Raw genomic sequence first — 14,654 nt, forward strand, 5'->3', positions numbered from 1 at the left:
GTTGAATGAGAAATTGACGAGCTAGGGGCGAGCTGGACGAAGTCACTTAGCTCGACCAGATAGGACGAGTTGGACAGCTCGACTATATAGGTCGAACTGGGACGAAGTGACGGAGTCACTTCAGCTCGACCGGGCGAGCTCGACAAAGGCGAGGTCGAACTGGATCAGCTCGACTGTCAAGGCCGAACTGGATCAGCTCGTCTGTGAAGGTCGAACTGGATCAGCTCGACTGTCAAGGCCGAACTGGATCAGCTCGTCTGTGAAGGGCGAACTGATCAGCTCGACTGTCAAGGCCGAACTGGATCAGCTCGTCTGTGAAGGGCGAACTAATCAGCTCGACTGTCAAGGTCGAACTGGATCAGCTCGTCTGTGAAGGGCGAACTGATCAGCTCGACTGTCAAGGCCGAACTGGATCAGCTCGTCTGTGAAGGGCGAACTGATCAGCTCGACTGTCAAGGCCGAACTGGATTAGCTCGTCTGGGAAGGGCGAACTAATCAGCTCGACTAGGCGAGGTCGAGCTGGACGAATTGACAAAGTCATTTAACTCGACAAGGGTGAGACCAACGTACTCTAAGGATCAGCTCGACTGGAGAGGTCGAACTGATCAGCTCGACTGGAGAGGTCGAACTGATCAGCTCGACTGGAGAGGTCGAACTGATCAGCTCGACTGGAGAGGTCGAACTGATCAGCTCGACTGGCGAGGTCGAACTGATCAGCTCGACAGGCGAGGTCGAACTGATCAGCTCGACTAGCGAGGTCGAACTGATCAGCTCGACTGGACGAGGTCGACCAGACTAAGGGACGAATTAAAGCCTACGGTTTTTTGAGCTTTAAGCACGCATTATGGCTGTGTTTAATGCCATGAATGCTGGAAAACGTTGGACAGTTTCGCATGGGTTAAATGCTTGGTGTTATAACCTGCATTAAAAGCCTTTATGGCTGAGCGTTTGTGAACTTCGACCAAGATAGCCTAACCTTGGCCTATTTAAAGAGCCTTCAACACTCATTCAGGATACAGGCGAATGATCCACTCTTCCCCACTGTTCCCGATTCTCTCTCTTTCCCAGAAAATATTCTTTGTCTTGGTGATAGTTTCACACAGGTTCTAGTTCGCCGAAGCCAAGTATTGTGGTGCATAGCTCGGCTTGAAGTCGTTGTATCCTGGGAGGCTTTCGCTCACGAATTCCAGCACCCGTGGGAGGGCGATAAAAAGCTTCAAGGAAACCGTCTAACGGGCCTCGATTTTTCCGATCTGTTTTGTTTTCTCCGGTTCTAAGTACAAAGGTGTAACCGGGTTTTGTAATTTATTTACGTGTTTTTCCTTTACAAGCAATTTGTCTTTATTCGTTTGTATCAATATTATTTATGTAATATTGCTAACAATCTTGAAGCTTTTTATAGGAAAAAGACAGGTTGCGTGGAGGAAAGGGTTATTATTTTTTCCTTAATATTATCGGTTTCCAGTTTTTGTTTCCGATTTGTTTTCGGATTTGTTTGAAAAGTAACTGATTTGTGATTTTCCTTTGTAGAAAAAATGACTACCGTGAACAACAACGACTCGATGAATGTGAATGTTGGAGGGAACGTTGGAGACAACCCCTCCGTGGTGAACACCCCGCCAAATTTGATTAACATCGGCCAAATCCCTGTGACCTTGGGACAAGGCTCGATGGCGGCTACGGCCGGGAACGGACCCGCGGGTCTTGTTCAACCGATGGCGGGTTTAGGCCTTGATGGTTCAAACGTGGGTGTGGCTCGAGGGCCTCCCACGGTGATGCCGGCCGAGAGGCCTGGGAAGTTTGACGGGCTCAACTTCAAAAGGTGGCAACAAAAGATGGTTTTCTTTTTGACAACCATCCGACTTGCACGGTTTTTAACCGAAGATCCTCCGGCCACTCCTCAAGAGGGTGAAGCCGACCCACAAGTGCTTCGGGCTTATGTGGGGTGGAACGAATCCGACTATCTTTGTCGAAACCACGTGTTAAATTGTCTCGCCGACTCTTTATACAACGTGTATAGCTCTAAAGTATCTTCTAAAGAGCTATGGGATTCGTTGGATCGCAAGTACAAAACCGAGGATGCGGGCTCAAAGAAGTATATTGTGGGTCGCTTCCTTGAGTACAAGATGGTGGACACAAAGACCGTTGTGAGTCAAGTCCAAGAGCTTCAACTCATTTTCCATGAGGTTCAAGCCGAGGGAATGACCATTAGCGAGTCTTTCCAAGTTTCCACCGTGATAGAGAAGTTACCACCTGGGTGGAAGGAGTTCAAGAACTACCTTAAGCACAAGCGAAAGGAGATGAGTCTTGAGGACTTGGTTGTTCGCCTCCGAATCGAAGAAGACAACCGAGGATCCGATAGGAGACTTAGAACCGTCTCCGAGCGAGCTAACGTCGTCGAACATGGCGAGAACTCGAAGGGGAAGAAGTCCGCCCACAAGCTTGGAGTCAAGAGTGGGACGTTCAAGAAGAAGGGCCAACAAAAGATTGTTGGTAAATGCTACAATTGCAACAAGGTCGGTCACCGAGCTGTCGATTGTAGAAAGCCGAAGAAGAACAAGGAGGCCAATGTTGTGGAGGATGATAATGACCTCCTCGTTGCTGTGGTCTCCGAGGTCAACATGGTTGACTCTAACCCGAAGGAGTGGTGGCTGGACACTGGAGCAACCCGCCACATCTGCACTGATAAGAATTCCTTCTCCACCCTTGAGCTACCTGGAGATGGAGAGAGGTTGTTTATAGGCAACTCTGCCACCTCTGAAGTCAAGGGGGAAGGTGAAGTCTTCTTAAAGATGACCTCTGGGAAGGAATTGAAGCTCACCAAGGTGCTCTACGTGCCTGATATGAGGAAGAATCTGATTTCTGGGACTGTGCTAGATAACCATGGGTTTAGGATGGTTTTAGAGTCTCAAAAGCTTGTATTGTCTAAGAATGGCATGTATGTGGGCAAGGGCTATGTCAAGAATGGCATGGTCAAAATGAATGTAATGGCCATCAAGGCAAAAGATATTAATAAAGTTTCTTCTTCCTCGTATATGATTAAGTCGTCTAATTTATGGCATGGTAGACTAGGTCATGTAAATTATGACACACTGAGAAAGTTGATTAATTTGGAATGTATTCCAAAGTTTAATATTGACTCAAATCATAAATGTGAAGTTTGTGTTGAAGCAAAACTCACAAGAACATCCTTTCATAGTGTTGAAAGAAGTAATGAATCTCTCGACTTAATCCATACCGATATATGTGATTTAAAGTTCATGCCCACGAGAGGTGGTAATAAATATTTTGTGACTTTTATTGATGATTGTACAAAATATTGTTACGTATATTTGCTTAAAAGCAAAGATGAAGCAATTGAGAAATTTGTTATATACAAATTGGAAGTTGAGAATCAACTGAATAAGAAGATAAAGAAAGTGCGAAGTGACCGAGGAGGTGAATATGTTGAACCATTTGGTGCTTTTTGTGCACAACATGGTATTATTCACGAGGTCACTCCACCTTATTCTCCTCAATCAAACGGCGTGGCCGAACGTAAGAATCGCACTCTCAAGGAGATGATGAATTCGATGTTGTTAAGTTTTGGGTTACCCCAAGAAATGTGGGGGGAAGCGATCTTGTCTGCAAATCATCTTCTGAACAAGATACCCCGAAAGAAGGAGGATAAGTCTCCGTCTGAGCTATTTATAGGAAAGAAATCTTCCTATAAATATTTGCGAATGTGGGGGTGCTTGGCCAAAGTAATGGCTTCCGCTCCTAAGAAAATGAAGATAGGACCAAAGACTGTTGATTGTATCTTCATTGGGTATGCACACCATAGTAATGCATATAGATTCCTTGTGTATGACTCGAAAAACCCCGATATACACAATGATTCGATTATGGAATCTAAAAATGCTTCGTTCTTCGAACATGTATTTCCTTATAAGTCTAAGGAAGATGAACCAAGTTCATCAAACCATTCTCTTGAGAATATTGAGGAAATAACTCAAGACAATGATGAAGAGTCCGACGAAGAGATAGAGTCTAAGGGACTTAGACGAAGCAAGCGAGCGAGGGTAGAAAAATCATTTGGTTCTGATTATTTCACCTATATGCTGGAGGGTCCGCCTCTAAATTATAAAGAGGCCGTGAACTCTGTTGAGGGTCACTTATGGAAAGAAGCCATAAGAAGTGAAATAGACTCTATCATGCAAAACCACACTTGGGAGTTGGTTGATCTTCCTCCTGGAAGTAAAACACTTGGATCTAGGTGGATCTTTACGAGGAAGATGAAAGTCGATGGCTCAATTGATAAGTATAAAGCTCGACTGGTAATCAAAAGGTATAAACAACAAGAGGGTGTTGATTACTTTGATACTTATTCTCCCGTGACGAGAATAACTTCTATTAGATTGATAATTGCCGTTGCTGCATTACGCAATCTTGAAATTCATCAAATGGATGTAAAAACAGCCTTTCTTAATGGAGATCTCGAAGAAGAGATCTATATGAATCAACCTGAAGGTTGTATCGCACCTGGACAAGAAAAGAAAGTCTGTAAACTTGTCAAGTCGCTTTATGGCCTTAAACAAGCCCCAAAGCAATGGCATGAGAAATTTGACAACGTCATGATGTCAAATGGATTTAAAATCAACGAGTGTGACAAATGTGTGTACATTAAAACCACTGAACATGGATATGTGATTCTGTGTTTATATGTAGATGACATGCTCATAGTGGGGAGTAATGATCGTATGGTCCAATCCACAAAAGATATGTTGAACTCAAGGTTCGATATGAAAGATCTGGGAATTGCTGATGTAATTATGGGGATCAAGATTACCCGAACATCCAATGGGATTGTACTGGATCAAACACACTACGTTGATAAGATTCTAGACAAGTTTGGAAATGACGATTCTGGAGTCTCAAGAACTCCCATAGACATTAGTCAACACTTGTCTAAGAATAAAGGTGAAAGCATCTCTCAAATTGAATATGCTAGAGTGATAGGCAGTCTCATGTACTTGATGAGTTGCACGAGACCTGATTTAGCCTACACCGTGAGTAGACTAGCTCGTTATACGAGTAATCCAAGTGCTGAACACTGGAAAGCAATCGTAAGAGTACTGAGATATCTACGATTCACTCGTGATTATGGTCTACACTATACGAGATATCTCGAGGTAATTGAAGGTTACACTGATGCAAGTTGGATATCTGATATTCAAGATTCAAAAGCCACGAGTGGTTATGTATTCACTCTGGGAGGTGCAGCCATATCTTGAAAATCCTCCAAACAAACTGTGATAACGAGATCCACGATGGAATCTGAATTTGTTGCATTGGATAAATGTGGGGAAGAAGCCGAATGGCTAAGGAACTTTGTGGAGGATATTCCTAATTGGACAAAACCGATGCCTGCAATATATGTATATTGTGATAACCAATCCGCTATTGGTAGGGCACATAGTGTGATGTATAATGGTAAGTCTAGACATATCCGTCGACGACATAATACCATTAGACAACTTCTCTCATATGGAGTCATTAATATTGACTATGTTAGGTCCAAAGAGAACATTGCGGATCCGCTAACCAAAGGGTTAAATAGGGACCAAGTAGAGAAGACAACCAAAGGAATGGGGCTAAAGCCCATGACAAATAAAGCCAAGGCAAAGGAAACCCAACCATGATGACTGGAGATCCCAAGATCTTGGTTCAAAGGGACAACCTAATTGTCAATGGCTTTGTGAGGTCACTGTGGGGGAAAACCCCTAGTCCTATTCCTAAATATTAGACAGTGACTCCCGTACGAGGTTAAGCTTAGAGCTTTTAATGATTCTAGTAATGCGGGATTACTCTTGACAAAAGAATCACCTATGTGAGAGAGAAGTGGGGCCGCTTCGAAGAAGAATTAATTGGGCTTAATTCTTTAGAAACTCTTACAGAACCAGGCTGATGTTCAGGGCCAAAATGAACATAACCATGAGAACAGAACCTGTGTCAGGGAGATATCAGTGGGGGTATGTTTATCGTTTATTCAAAACGGCTAACAGTTCAAGGACAACGTGTCTACTGAGTAGTCAGTAAAGATGGCATATCTTTCCGAGGGAAGGTTCAAAGGCTTTGCCTACCTATCCTATACTGGTATTGACTATAGAATCTATCACCACATCGAGTCGTGTCTTTTATAATTGTCGTCTCAATTTCATTCATGTGGGGGATTGTTGGAATAAAGTTAATAAATAAATATATATTATTTATTTGTTGAAATAAAGTTAATAAATAAATATTATTAACATGTGGATGGTTGATTTTGTTTGTCAAAATCGGACCTAAGTTGAATGAAAAATTGACGAGCTAGGGGCGAGCTGGACGAAGTCACTTAGCTCGACTAGATAGGACGAGCTGGATAGCTCGACTATATAGGTCGAACTCGGACGAAGTGACGGAGTCACTTCAGCTCGACCGGGCGAGCTCGACTAAGGCGAGGTCGAACTGGATCAGCTCGACTGTCAAGGCCGAACTGGATCAGCTCGTCTGTGAAGGTCGAACTGGATCAGCTCGACTGTCAAGGCCGAACTGGATCAGCTCGTCTGTGAAGGGCGAACTGATCAGCTCGACTGTCAAGGCCGAACTGGATCAGCTCGTCTGTGAAGGGCGAACTGATCAGCTCGACTGTCAAGGCCGAACTGGATCAGCTCGTCTGTGAAGGGCGAACTGATCAGCTCGACTGTCAAGGCCGAACTGGATTAGCTCGTCTGGGAAGGGCGAACTAATCAGCTCGACTAGGCGAGGTCGAGCTGGAGAAATTGACAAAGTCATTTAACTCGACAAGGGTGAGACCAACGAACTCTAAGGATCAGCTCGACTGGAGAGGTCGAACTGATCAGCTCGACTGGAGAGGTCGAACTGATCAGCTCGACTGGCGAGGTCGAACTGATCAGCTCGACTGGCGAGGTCGAACTGATCAGCTCGACAGGCGAGGTCGAACTGATCAGCTCGACTAGCGAGGTCGAACTGATCAGCTCGACTAGAGAGCTCGACCAGACTAAGGGACGAATTAAAGCCTACGGTTTTTTGAGCTTTAAGCACGCATTATGGCTGTGTTTAATGCCATGAATGCTGGAAAACGTTGGACAGTTTCGCATGGGTTAAATGCTTGGTGTTCTAACCTGCATTAAAAGCCTTTATGGCTGAGCGTTTGTGAACTTCGACCAAGATAGCCTAACCTTGGCCTATTTAAAGAGCCTTCAACACTCATTCAGGATACAGGCGAATGATCCACTCTTCCCCACTGTTCCCGATTCTCTCTCTTTCCCAGAAAATATTCTTTGTCTTGGTGATAGTTTCACACAGGTTCTAGTTCACCGAAGCCAAGTATTGTGGTGCATAGCTCGGCTTGAAGTCGTTGTATCCTGGGAGGCTTTCGCTCACGAATTCCAGCACCCGTGGGAGGGCGATAAAAAGCTTCAAGGAAACCGTCTAACGGGCCTCGATTTTTCCGATCTGTTTTGTTTTCTCCGGTTCTAAGTACAAAGGTGTAACCGGGTTTTGTAATTTATTTACGTGTTTTTCCTTTACAAGCAATTTGTCTTTATTCGTTTGTATCAATATTATTTATGTAATATTGCTAACAACATATAGTTTAAAATCATATTATAAAGAAAAGGAAACTAGTGTTTTAAAAAAATATTAAAACGTAATAGCCTATAAATCAACACAAATAAAATCACTAAAGATAAATAAAAAATAAAATAAAAAGTATCAACGTGTAAACCGACTTTTTTAAAAATGAAATAAAAAAAACGACTAAAATTAAAAGGATAGAATAGTAAATAAACAAAAATAAAAACTGCCTAATTCATTCAATTGGCTACTTATTAAAAACTTAGCCAAGGTTTGTTATTCTTTAACTGCAATAGTTTTATGTGGCCTAGTTTGAACATTTTCTCTATGTTTAATGTGGTCTATATTGCGTAAATTCGCTTGAATTATTATGACCACATTAACATGATTAATTTGCCTCTTAAAATAATTTACATAAAATACGGCAAGTATTTTACACCAAAGATCATTTCCGCAAGTAAATTTTAATATGATGATAGTATAGATATATCTCATAAATTTTTATTAATATGTGAATCTGCCATAATTTTTGTAAGATTTTTGGCACTGGTAGGCCATGACTTTGTGGTGTAGTTTCGCTTCAACTCTGAACTTTTGATGTATATGTAAAAATAAAAATCAAAACCTAAACTCAGGAGGTACCAACGCAAACAAAAAAATATAATATGTCCATAGAAAAGTGATTGATACATTGCTAACTATGAATTATATCTAAATAGCATGCTCGTTGTAGCACTGGCAGCAATTTATCACGGTTCATATAGTATATTGCTAACAAAATTGTAGCTATGACAGAAACTTTTTCTTAAGCAAAGGAATTATGTGAGTAGAGATGATATAATTAGTTCTCTCTGTAAGATGAAATGCGTCCCAAAATACGTATTTATTGGCATCACTGCATGTCAATGGACTAAGCTCACTGCATAGATAACTCATTTCCACTGTTCCTGTTGAACAACATGCCACTCCACTCTCCTCGAAACCTGCCACGTCACTAATATTAATGCCCCACAGTTCTTTCTACATTTTTATATGAATAATAATATCATCCGCTAAAGGCAGTCAGCTAGAGAAATCGGACGTATACATAATATTCGTAACTAATATTTCACACTATTTAAATTAGAATAATTATAGTTAGACGACGGATTAGACAAATTCAAACGTTGAGATTGCATAATAGTCAAAGTTTACATTTATTTTGAGAAATGACCAATTTCGTTGACGTGGCGTTTCAGCCAATATTTTTATGTCGGAAATACCCCTAATGTAATATCGTTTTATTTGAAGAAAGAATCGTATGAATAAGTCAATGATTATCCACGTATATTGCATGATTTCAGGGATTAATATCAACATAGTTTGTAACTCTCTCTCTCTCTCTCTCTCTCTCTCTCTCTCTCTCGACTTCCGACAAAATCCACGCCTCAATCCTCCCGAGCTTCAACGATGATCGGTGCACGAAAGGAATCGCGACGGCCGCGACGGTCGAAGGAGAAGAAGTGACGACTCGAGCGACCACGTCGGACGTCAACCAAGGCGGAGGCGCAAATTTCCGAAGCGGATCTGAAGCGAGAGAGGTCGGCGGAGATCGGACGCGCGATCTAGGGTTTCACAAGCGAATTCTAGCACCGGCGGAGAGAGACACGCGCGAACAGGCCGAAGAAGGCGCCCTAGGGTCTCGGCGACAAGCTCTGGGGCGCTCGAACAAGGAGAGGCGAAGGCCTCCAAGTTTAGTTCAGTTTATTTAAGTTTATTTTTGTTTATTTCGGTTTATTCGTATTAATTATGGGTTAATTTGTGAGAGAGTTGGCGGTTCTATGTCTCTGGTCGGAGAATTGGTGACTCGAGAAAGATGATAAGTTAACTCGGCGGTGAAGATCGACGATGAAGATCTCGTAATATTTTTAGAGAATTTTTTTAATCTATTAATGAAAGAGTTATTTATTGTGATATTTTTATTTATTTATTTTTGTTGATTAATTTATATTTGGTAACCCTTTATTTTAATGAAATATATTTTTGTTTGATCAAGTGGGTTAATGTGATTTATCTGCTATTTTGCAAATAAAAACAAACATGGACTATTTTGACAATTTTATATTTCTTGGCTACTCAAGCTCCATTTGAATTAATATTCATAACTGACAGATTTCAATTTTGTTTATACCAATTTTATCTTTTTAATTTAAACTAATAAGCTTATATAAGCCATGTAACTATTTATTTTCTTTACTTTTAGCATCTTCACTACGATTTTCACAGTCCTATGCTTTCAGTGTTTACGTTCTATTGTCTATGCTAAATCAGAGTTTAAATTTTGTAATATCATCAAGCGACTCCGTAATTATAAATAATTGAAACCGATGACTGTTGAGGGATACATATTACCATTACCTGAAAGAGTTAAAAAAATAAATAAAGGTAAAAAAGTGAATGGACGTACCGTATGAAGCAGGATTGTTGATGATATTGTAAACGAAGTCGTAAACACTCTCCGTGAAGACCAACCTAAACCCACGAAGCTCTCCGTTCAACTTGGCGGCCATGTCACCGAGCTTCCGGTTGAACTGCGAAGCCACTCCGTTGAGCTTCTCGTCGCACTCGTTGTGGCCCAGAATGTTGACCGTCCTCTCCAACGGCAAACACCCCATCGGAGGCAGACCCGTCAGAGAGATCCTCCGGGCCCCGAGGCTGTGGATTTTCCTGAAGAACTCCGTGGCTGTGCCGATCAAGAAATCTTGATACTCTTCCACCGTGAATTCGCACCGCCGCCTCGGGAAGATGAAGTAGTTCTCCAGGAAGTCGTTGGTCCCGAGGCTCACCAGATACACCGCTCGCCGGAATATTCTCTCTGCCTTCCGGGGACCAAGGTGGGCTCTCAGTTTGGCTTGATATTCCTTGTAGTACTCTACTTCTTTCCACAGTGGAATCACGTTCTGATCGTAATAAATACAAGGTGATTAAAATGTGACATTTAATAATAAAATTTAATTTTAAGAAAGGAAGAAAAAAAAAATAGACATTTATTTAGTTTTTAAATGTTTGTGGTTATTTTCTTTAAGGATATTTAAGAAGGAAGGAGCCTAAACTGCACTTTTATTTACTTAGTTTTAATAAATTTGCTCATCCAAGAGATTGAAAAAAAAAATTACGTGTATTTCGGATTTTATTTTGTCAATTTTAATTAGGATATGCTACCATTACATTTAGATAAGCTGTTTGAAATTGAATGAGTGGTTCTGTAGATCTGTTTTAATAAACGGAAATTATATGTGACACGGGTCACGACAACGAACGACCCACTCACATTTTGACACGTGGCAGCACTGCCACGTGTCAAAATGTGAGTGGGTCGTTCGTTGTCGTGACCCGTGTCACATAGCAATGCTCTTTAATAAAAGAGGATGATTTATAACAAATTCACATTATTGGAACCTTTTTATATACAGAAAGAAATTACTAGAATTATTTCCAAAAAAATTACTAGAGGTTGTAGTGGATCAATATTCAATACCAACATTGACCTATAATCGCCAAAATCATATCCTAAAATCATAGATCTAACTAACAAAGACATTGTACATTAGATCTAATTTTTAGATTTATAATTTCGGATATGAGTCGAGTACTTTTCTATAATAATAAAAAAAATGTATATATTGTTATTAACAGATATATTATTAACTATAATATAGCAAGTTGCCTGAAACCCAATAAATAAAAGTAGATATTTCAATTGTATTATGTTTCGGAGACCAAGCAACAATAAGAATATAATAATACTCACGAGCACATCGGAAGTTGCATTGTCATAGCCAGTTCCGGCGGAGGCAAAGCAGACTCCGGTGGCAAAATCGGAAATTCCATAGGCGGGATCCAAGTAAGCCGGGACTGTCGGTCTCAGCCCGAATCCCTCCGATATGAAGTCCGGCGGAATCCGACCGTTGCAGAAACGGCCGGTGGGGCCGCCGGCGAAATCGCGGCCGTAGGGCTTGAAGTTGCTCCTTAGAAGCGTCGCGTACTGGTTGTTGTTTCCGGCGTCCACAGACGAGTCTCCGAACACTATGACCGCCGGAATATTCCTCGCCGCCGCCGCCGCCGCAAAGTGGTGGTGGTGGTGGGAGAAATAGTGAAGGATGAGTATTGCTGTGGACAGAATCCATTTTGAAGTTTGAGAGAATGCCATTAGTGACGTCAGAGAGTGTTCTCTTATTTTGTGTGCGTTTATAATACGTGGAAGCTGAGATTATTATTATATGCGTGGGAGTGATACATATGGTTAGGTCTCAAAATTTAATGACAATAACTGAGTATATGTATAAGACAAATAATCTCTAGTTTTCATTCACCACCAATGGTGAATGTGTATTTTGTTTTACTTTTTATTTTTTTTTTATAATAATTTTTAGTAGATCATGGTCCATGCGCACATGCACTTTGAAGGTGATATAAATATATACTTCCCGATAAAAACCTAATTATTCTAAAATGGGACGACTTTACTGCTACTATTCAATATACATTATTAGTAACTTTTAGACTTTGCTGAATTAACTTCTAAACGTAATGTCCGTGATCTGTATTAAATTTAACATTCAGTTAATATGCTCTGTTCACTTCCAATTCACCCTAAATTAAATACCACACAATATATTCCTATTTTATTGTTTTCAACTTTTGATCCAAAAATACATGTTTCGTTTACAAAACTCAAATCCGTCGCAAGAATCAGACAAATGAGCAGTGCGAGTGAAACACGTGATGCGAATGATTAAAAAAAACATGATGTAAAAATATATTTTATAGCTGCAAATACTCATTTTTAAGACATTGACATATGGTAGATGAATCACTTAATATGAGCATAATGAAAAAAATGAATTATTCAAAATTGAAGACGGATCGATGCTTGTATTTAATCGCCAAGCTTCACTATTTCATTCTGTTCAAATTATTTAAGTTAGAAATTTTTCCTACCGAAAAACTATAAATAAAATGAAAAAGAAATAGCAAACTAACATTTATCAGTTGACTTCATATAATAAATATTTTGATTGACAATCAATATTAGAGAAGTTGTGTCTGATCAAGTTTTAAAGAATAATTATGTGTTTCCCGCAAGTTTTTGAATATACTACTAGTGTGATGGTTTCATGGGTTCTTTTGTTGAGTTCTTAGTTAATATATCTGAGTATATTATTTTTGGCTTTAAATTAAATTTTATTTTAAAAATAAAATTGACAATTTTAATAGGATATATATACCAACGAATTCGATCCTGGGGATAGTATATTTATAAGAAAGTGATGAGTACTTAAAAGGGATGTTTAAATTTTGTGGGGAAGAAGTTTGGTTGGATAGTTATATAACTCTAGTCACTGAATAAGTGAAGCATGTGATGTGATGAGTTAACTAATTTTGTGGGGCTCAACTCCCTGCAAACCTCCTAGAAAATTTATAGACTTTAAAGCTCCAACTAATTATAGTTATTGTAATAATTAAAAATGAAAATTTTAAAAAACTAATAATTTGATGACTTTTAATATCACCTGGTAGAGAAAATAGAATATCTATAATTTCTTTTAATTTAAAAATGTATTTCTCATTAATTTCTTCTTATTATCCGCTGTTGAAGCTCGTCGCACTCCGACAAAATCATACGAAATCCGTCGTATTTTGTTGAGTTTTCTTAATTTTTTCGAAGACTATATCAAAGATATAATGATTTAAAATATAACAATCGTATAATCGATAACCCATTTTTTTCCCGTTGAGCGCTTCCAACTTTTTCTTCATATCATGAAACACGTAATATGGTAATCTCATCGTCGGATGCATGTCAGTGTCCACCAATCGAAAAGTGGTGTATACAAGCTCAAAAATAATGCACATGATATTGTCAAAATATCTGGTTCAAAAATAGTCTTAGTGTTGTATTATTCTCCCCACATATAGTTTTGTTGTCATCCCACCATTAACTGCTGAACAACGTCCTCAACGAAGCTCTTTTCTTGGAGAGACTATTAAGAACGTGATAATTTGTTGCAAAACTTATTGCCCCGAGACGGACAATTTCACTTAGGAAAACCTCGCTTAACTTTGACAACAATTTACCGTGGTTGCAGATGAACTTCGTCACATCCCTCGCTGCTTTGACTGTCAGCTTAACATTGTCCCCCCTTCCCAACATATTCAATATAAAATCTAAGTAATGTGTGGTACAAGGTATCCAGTACAAGTTACAACGCCGCGTCAATTTCATACCAGCTGACTTATAGTTTGATCTGTTGTCGGTCACAACTTGTACCACATTGTCTTTCTCCGCATCCTTCAATATTTCATAGTAATCTCTTGTTTTCATCTTGTTAGATCCATCAATGGACTTCAAATTTATCGTTGCACCAACGGAATAACCTATGATGTTTATAATACTTAGCCAAAACCCGATTCTCGACCGGTTCCTCAGTATTTAAATCCATGACAGAGAGGAGGTATTTCTAATTATAAGAGAGAGGCTAAATCGCCTCTTAGTCGAGGTAGCAAAACATGATGGTCAATGGACGTTGCACCAATGGAGGCACCTCAATAGAATACGTGTTACTACTTACTAGACAGTCCACCAATGGAAGGCGCGCTACTAGATGACACACCAATGGATGGTGTCTCGTGGGACGGTGCACAATTGGATGGTGTCACTGCACGACGCCCAACTAGATGACATCTTTGTAGAGGACGCGTCACTATACGACACCTCTGTAGAAGGCACACCACTATATGTCACGCCAATGGAAGACGCACTTATAGACGACGCGACAAAGGACGACAAATCAATAGATGGCGCCTTAATAGACGGCATGCTAATGGATGACACACTAGTGGACAATGCCTCAGTGGACAACATGCCAATGGATGGCGCATCATTGGACATCATGCCACTGGACTGCACCGCAGTAGACAGTGTGCCAATGAACGGCATCAATAGAAGGTGAATAAATAAATGATGCATCAATGGACGACGCGCCATTATACGGTGT

General features: G+C 40.2%; 1 protein-coding gene across 1 annotated transcript; it reads right to left on the reverse strand.

Annotated features, from left to right (window-relative positions):
* Positions 1–8,221: 8,221 nt before the first annotated feature.
* On the reverse strand, positions 8,222–11,840 carry LOC149406563 (GDSL esterase/lipase At2g42990-like). The gene is made up of 3 exons (XM_089625372.1): positions 11,408–11,840; positions 10,064–10,556; positions 8,222–8,600 (listed from the first exon to the last, which is right to left on the reverse strand). Exons 1-3 carry the CDS (start codon positions 11,804–11,806, stop codon positions 8,404–8,406), a joined length of 1,089 nt encoding a protein of 362 aa, XP_089481498.1. The 5' UTR covers positions 11,807–11,840; the 3' UTR covers positions 8,222–8,403.
* Between the last annotated feature and the right edge of the window lie 2,814 nt (positions 11,841–14,654).

This window comes from Urtica dioica, chromosome 1 (assembly GCF_054948205.1).
Source record: "Urtica dioica subsp. dioica isolate 48M chromosome 1, U.dioica_male_clone48M_v1_H2, whole genome shotgun sequence".
NCBI lineage: Eukaryota > Viridiplantae > Streptophyta > Magnoliopsida > Rosales > Urticaceae > Urtica > Urtica dioica.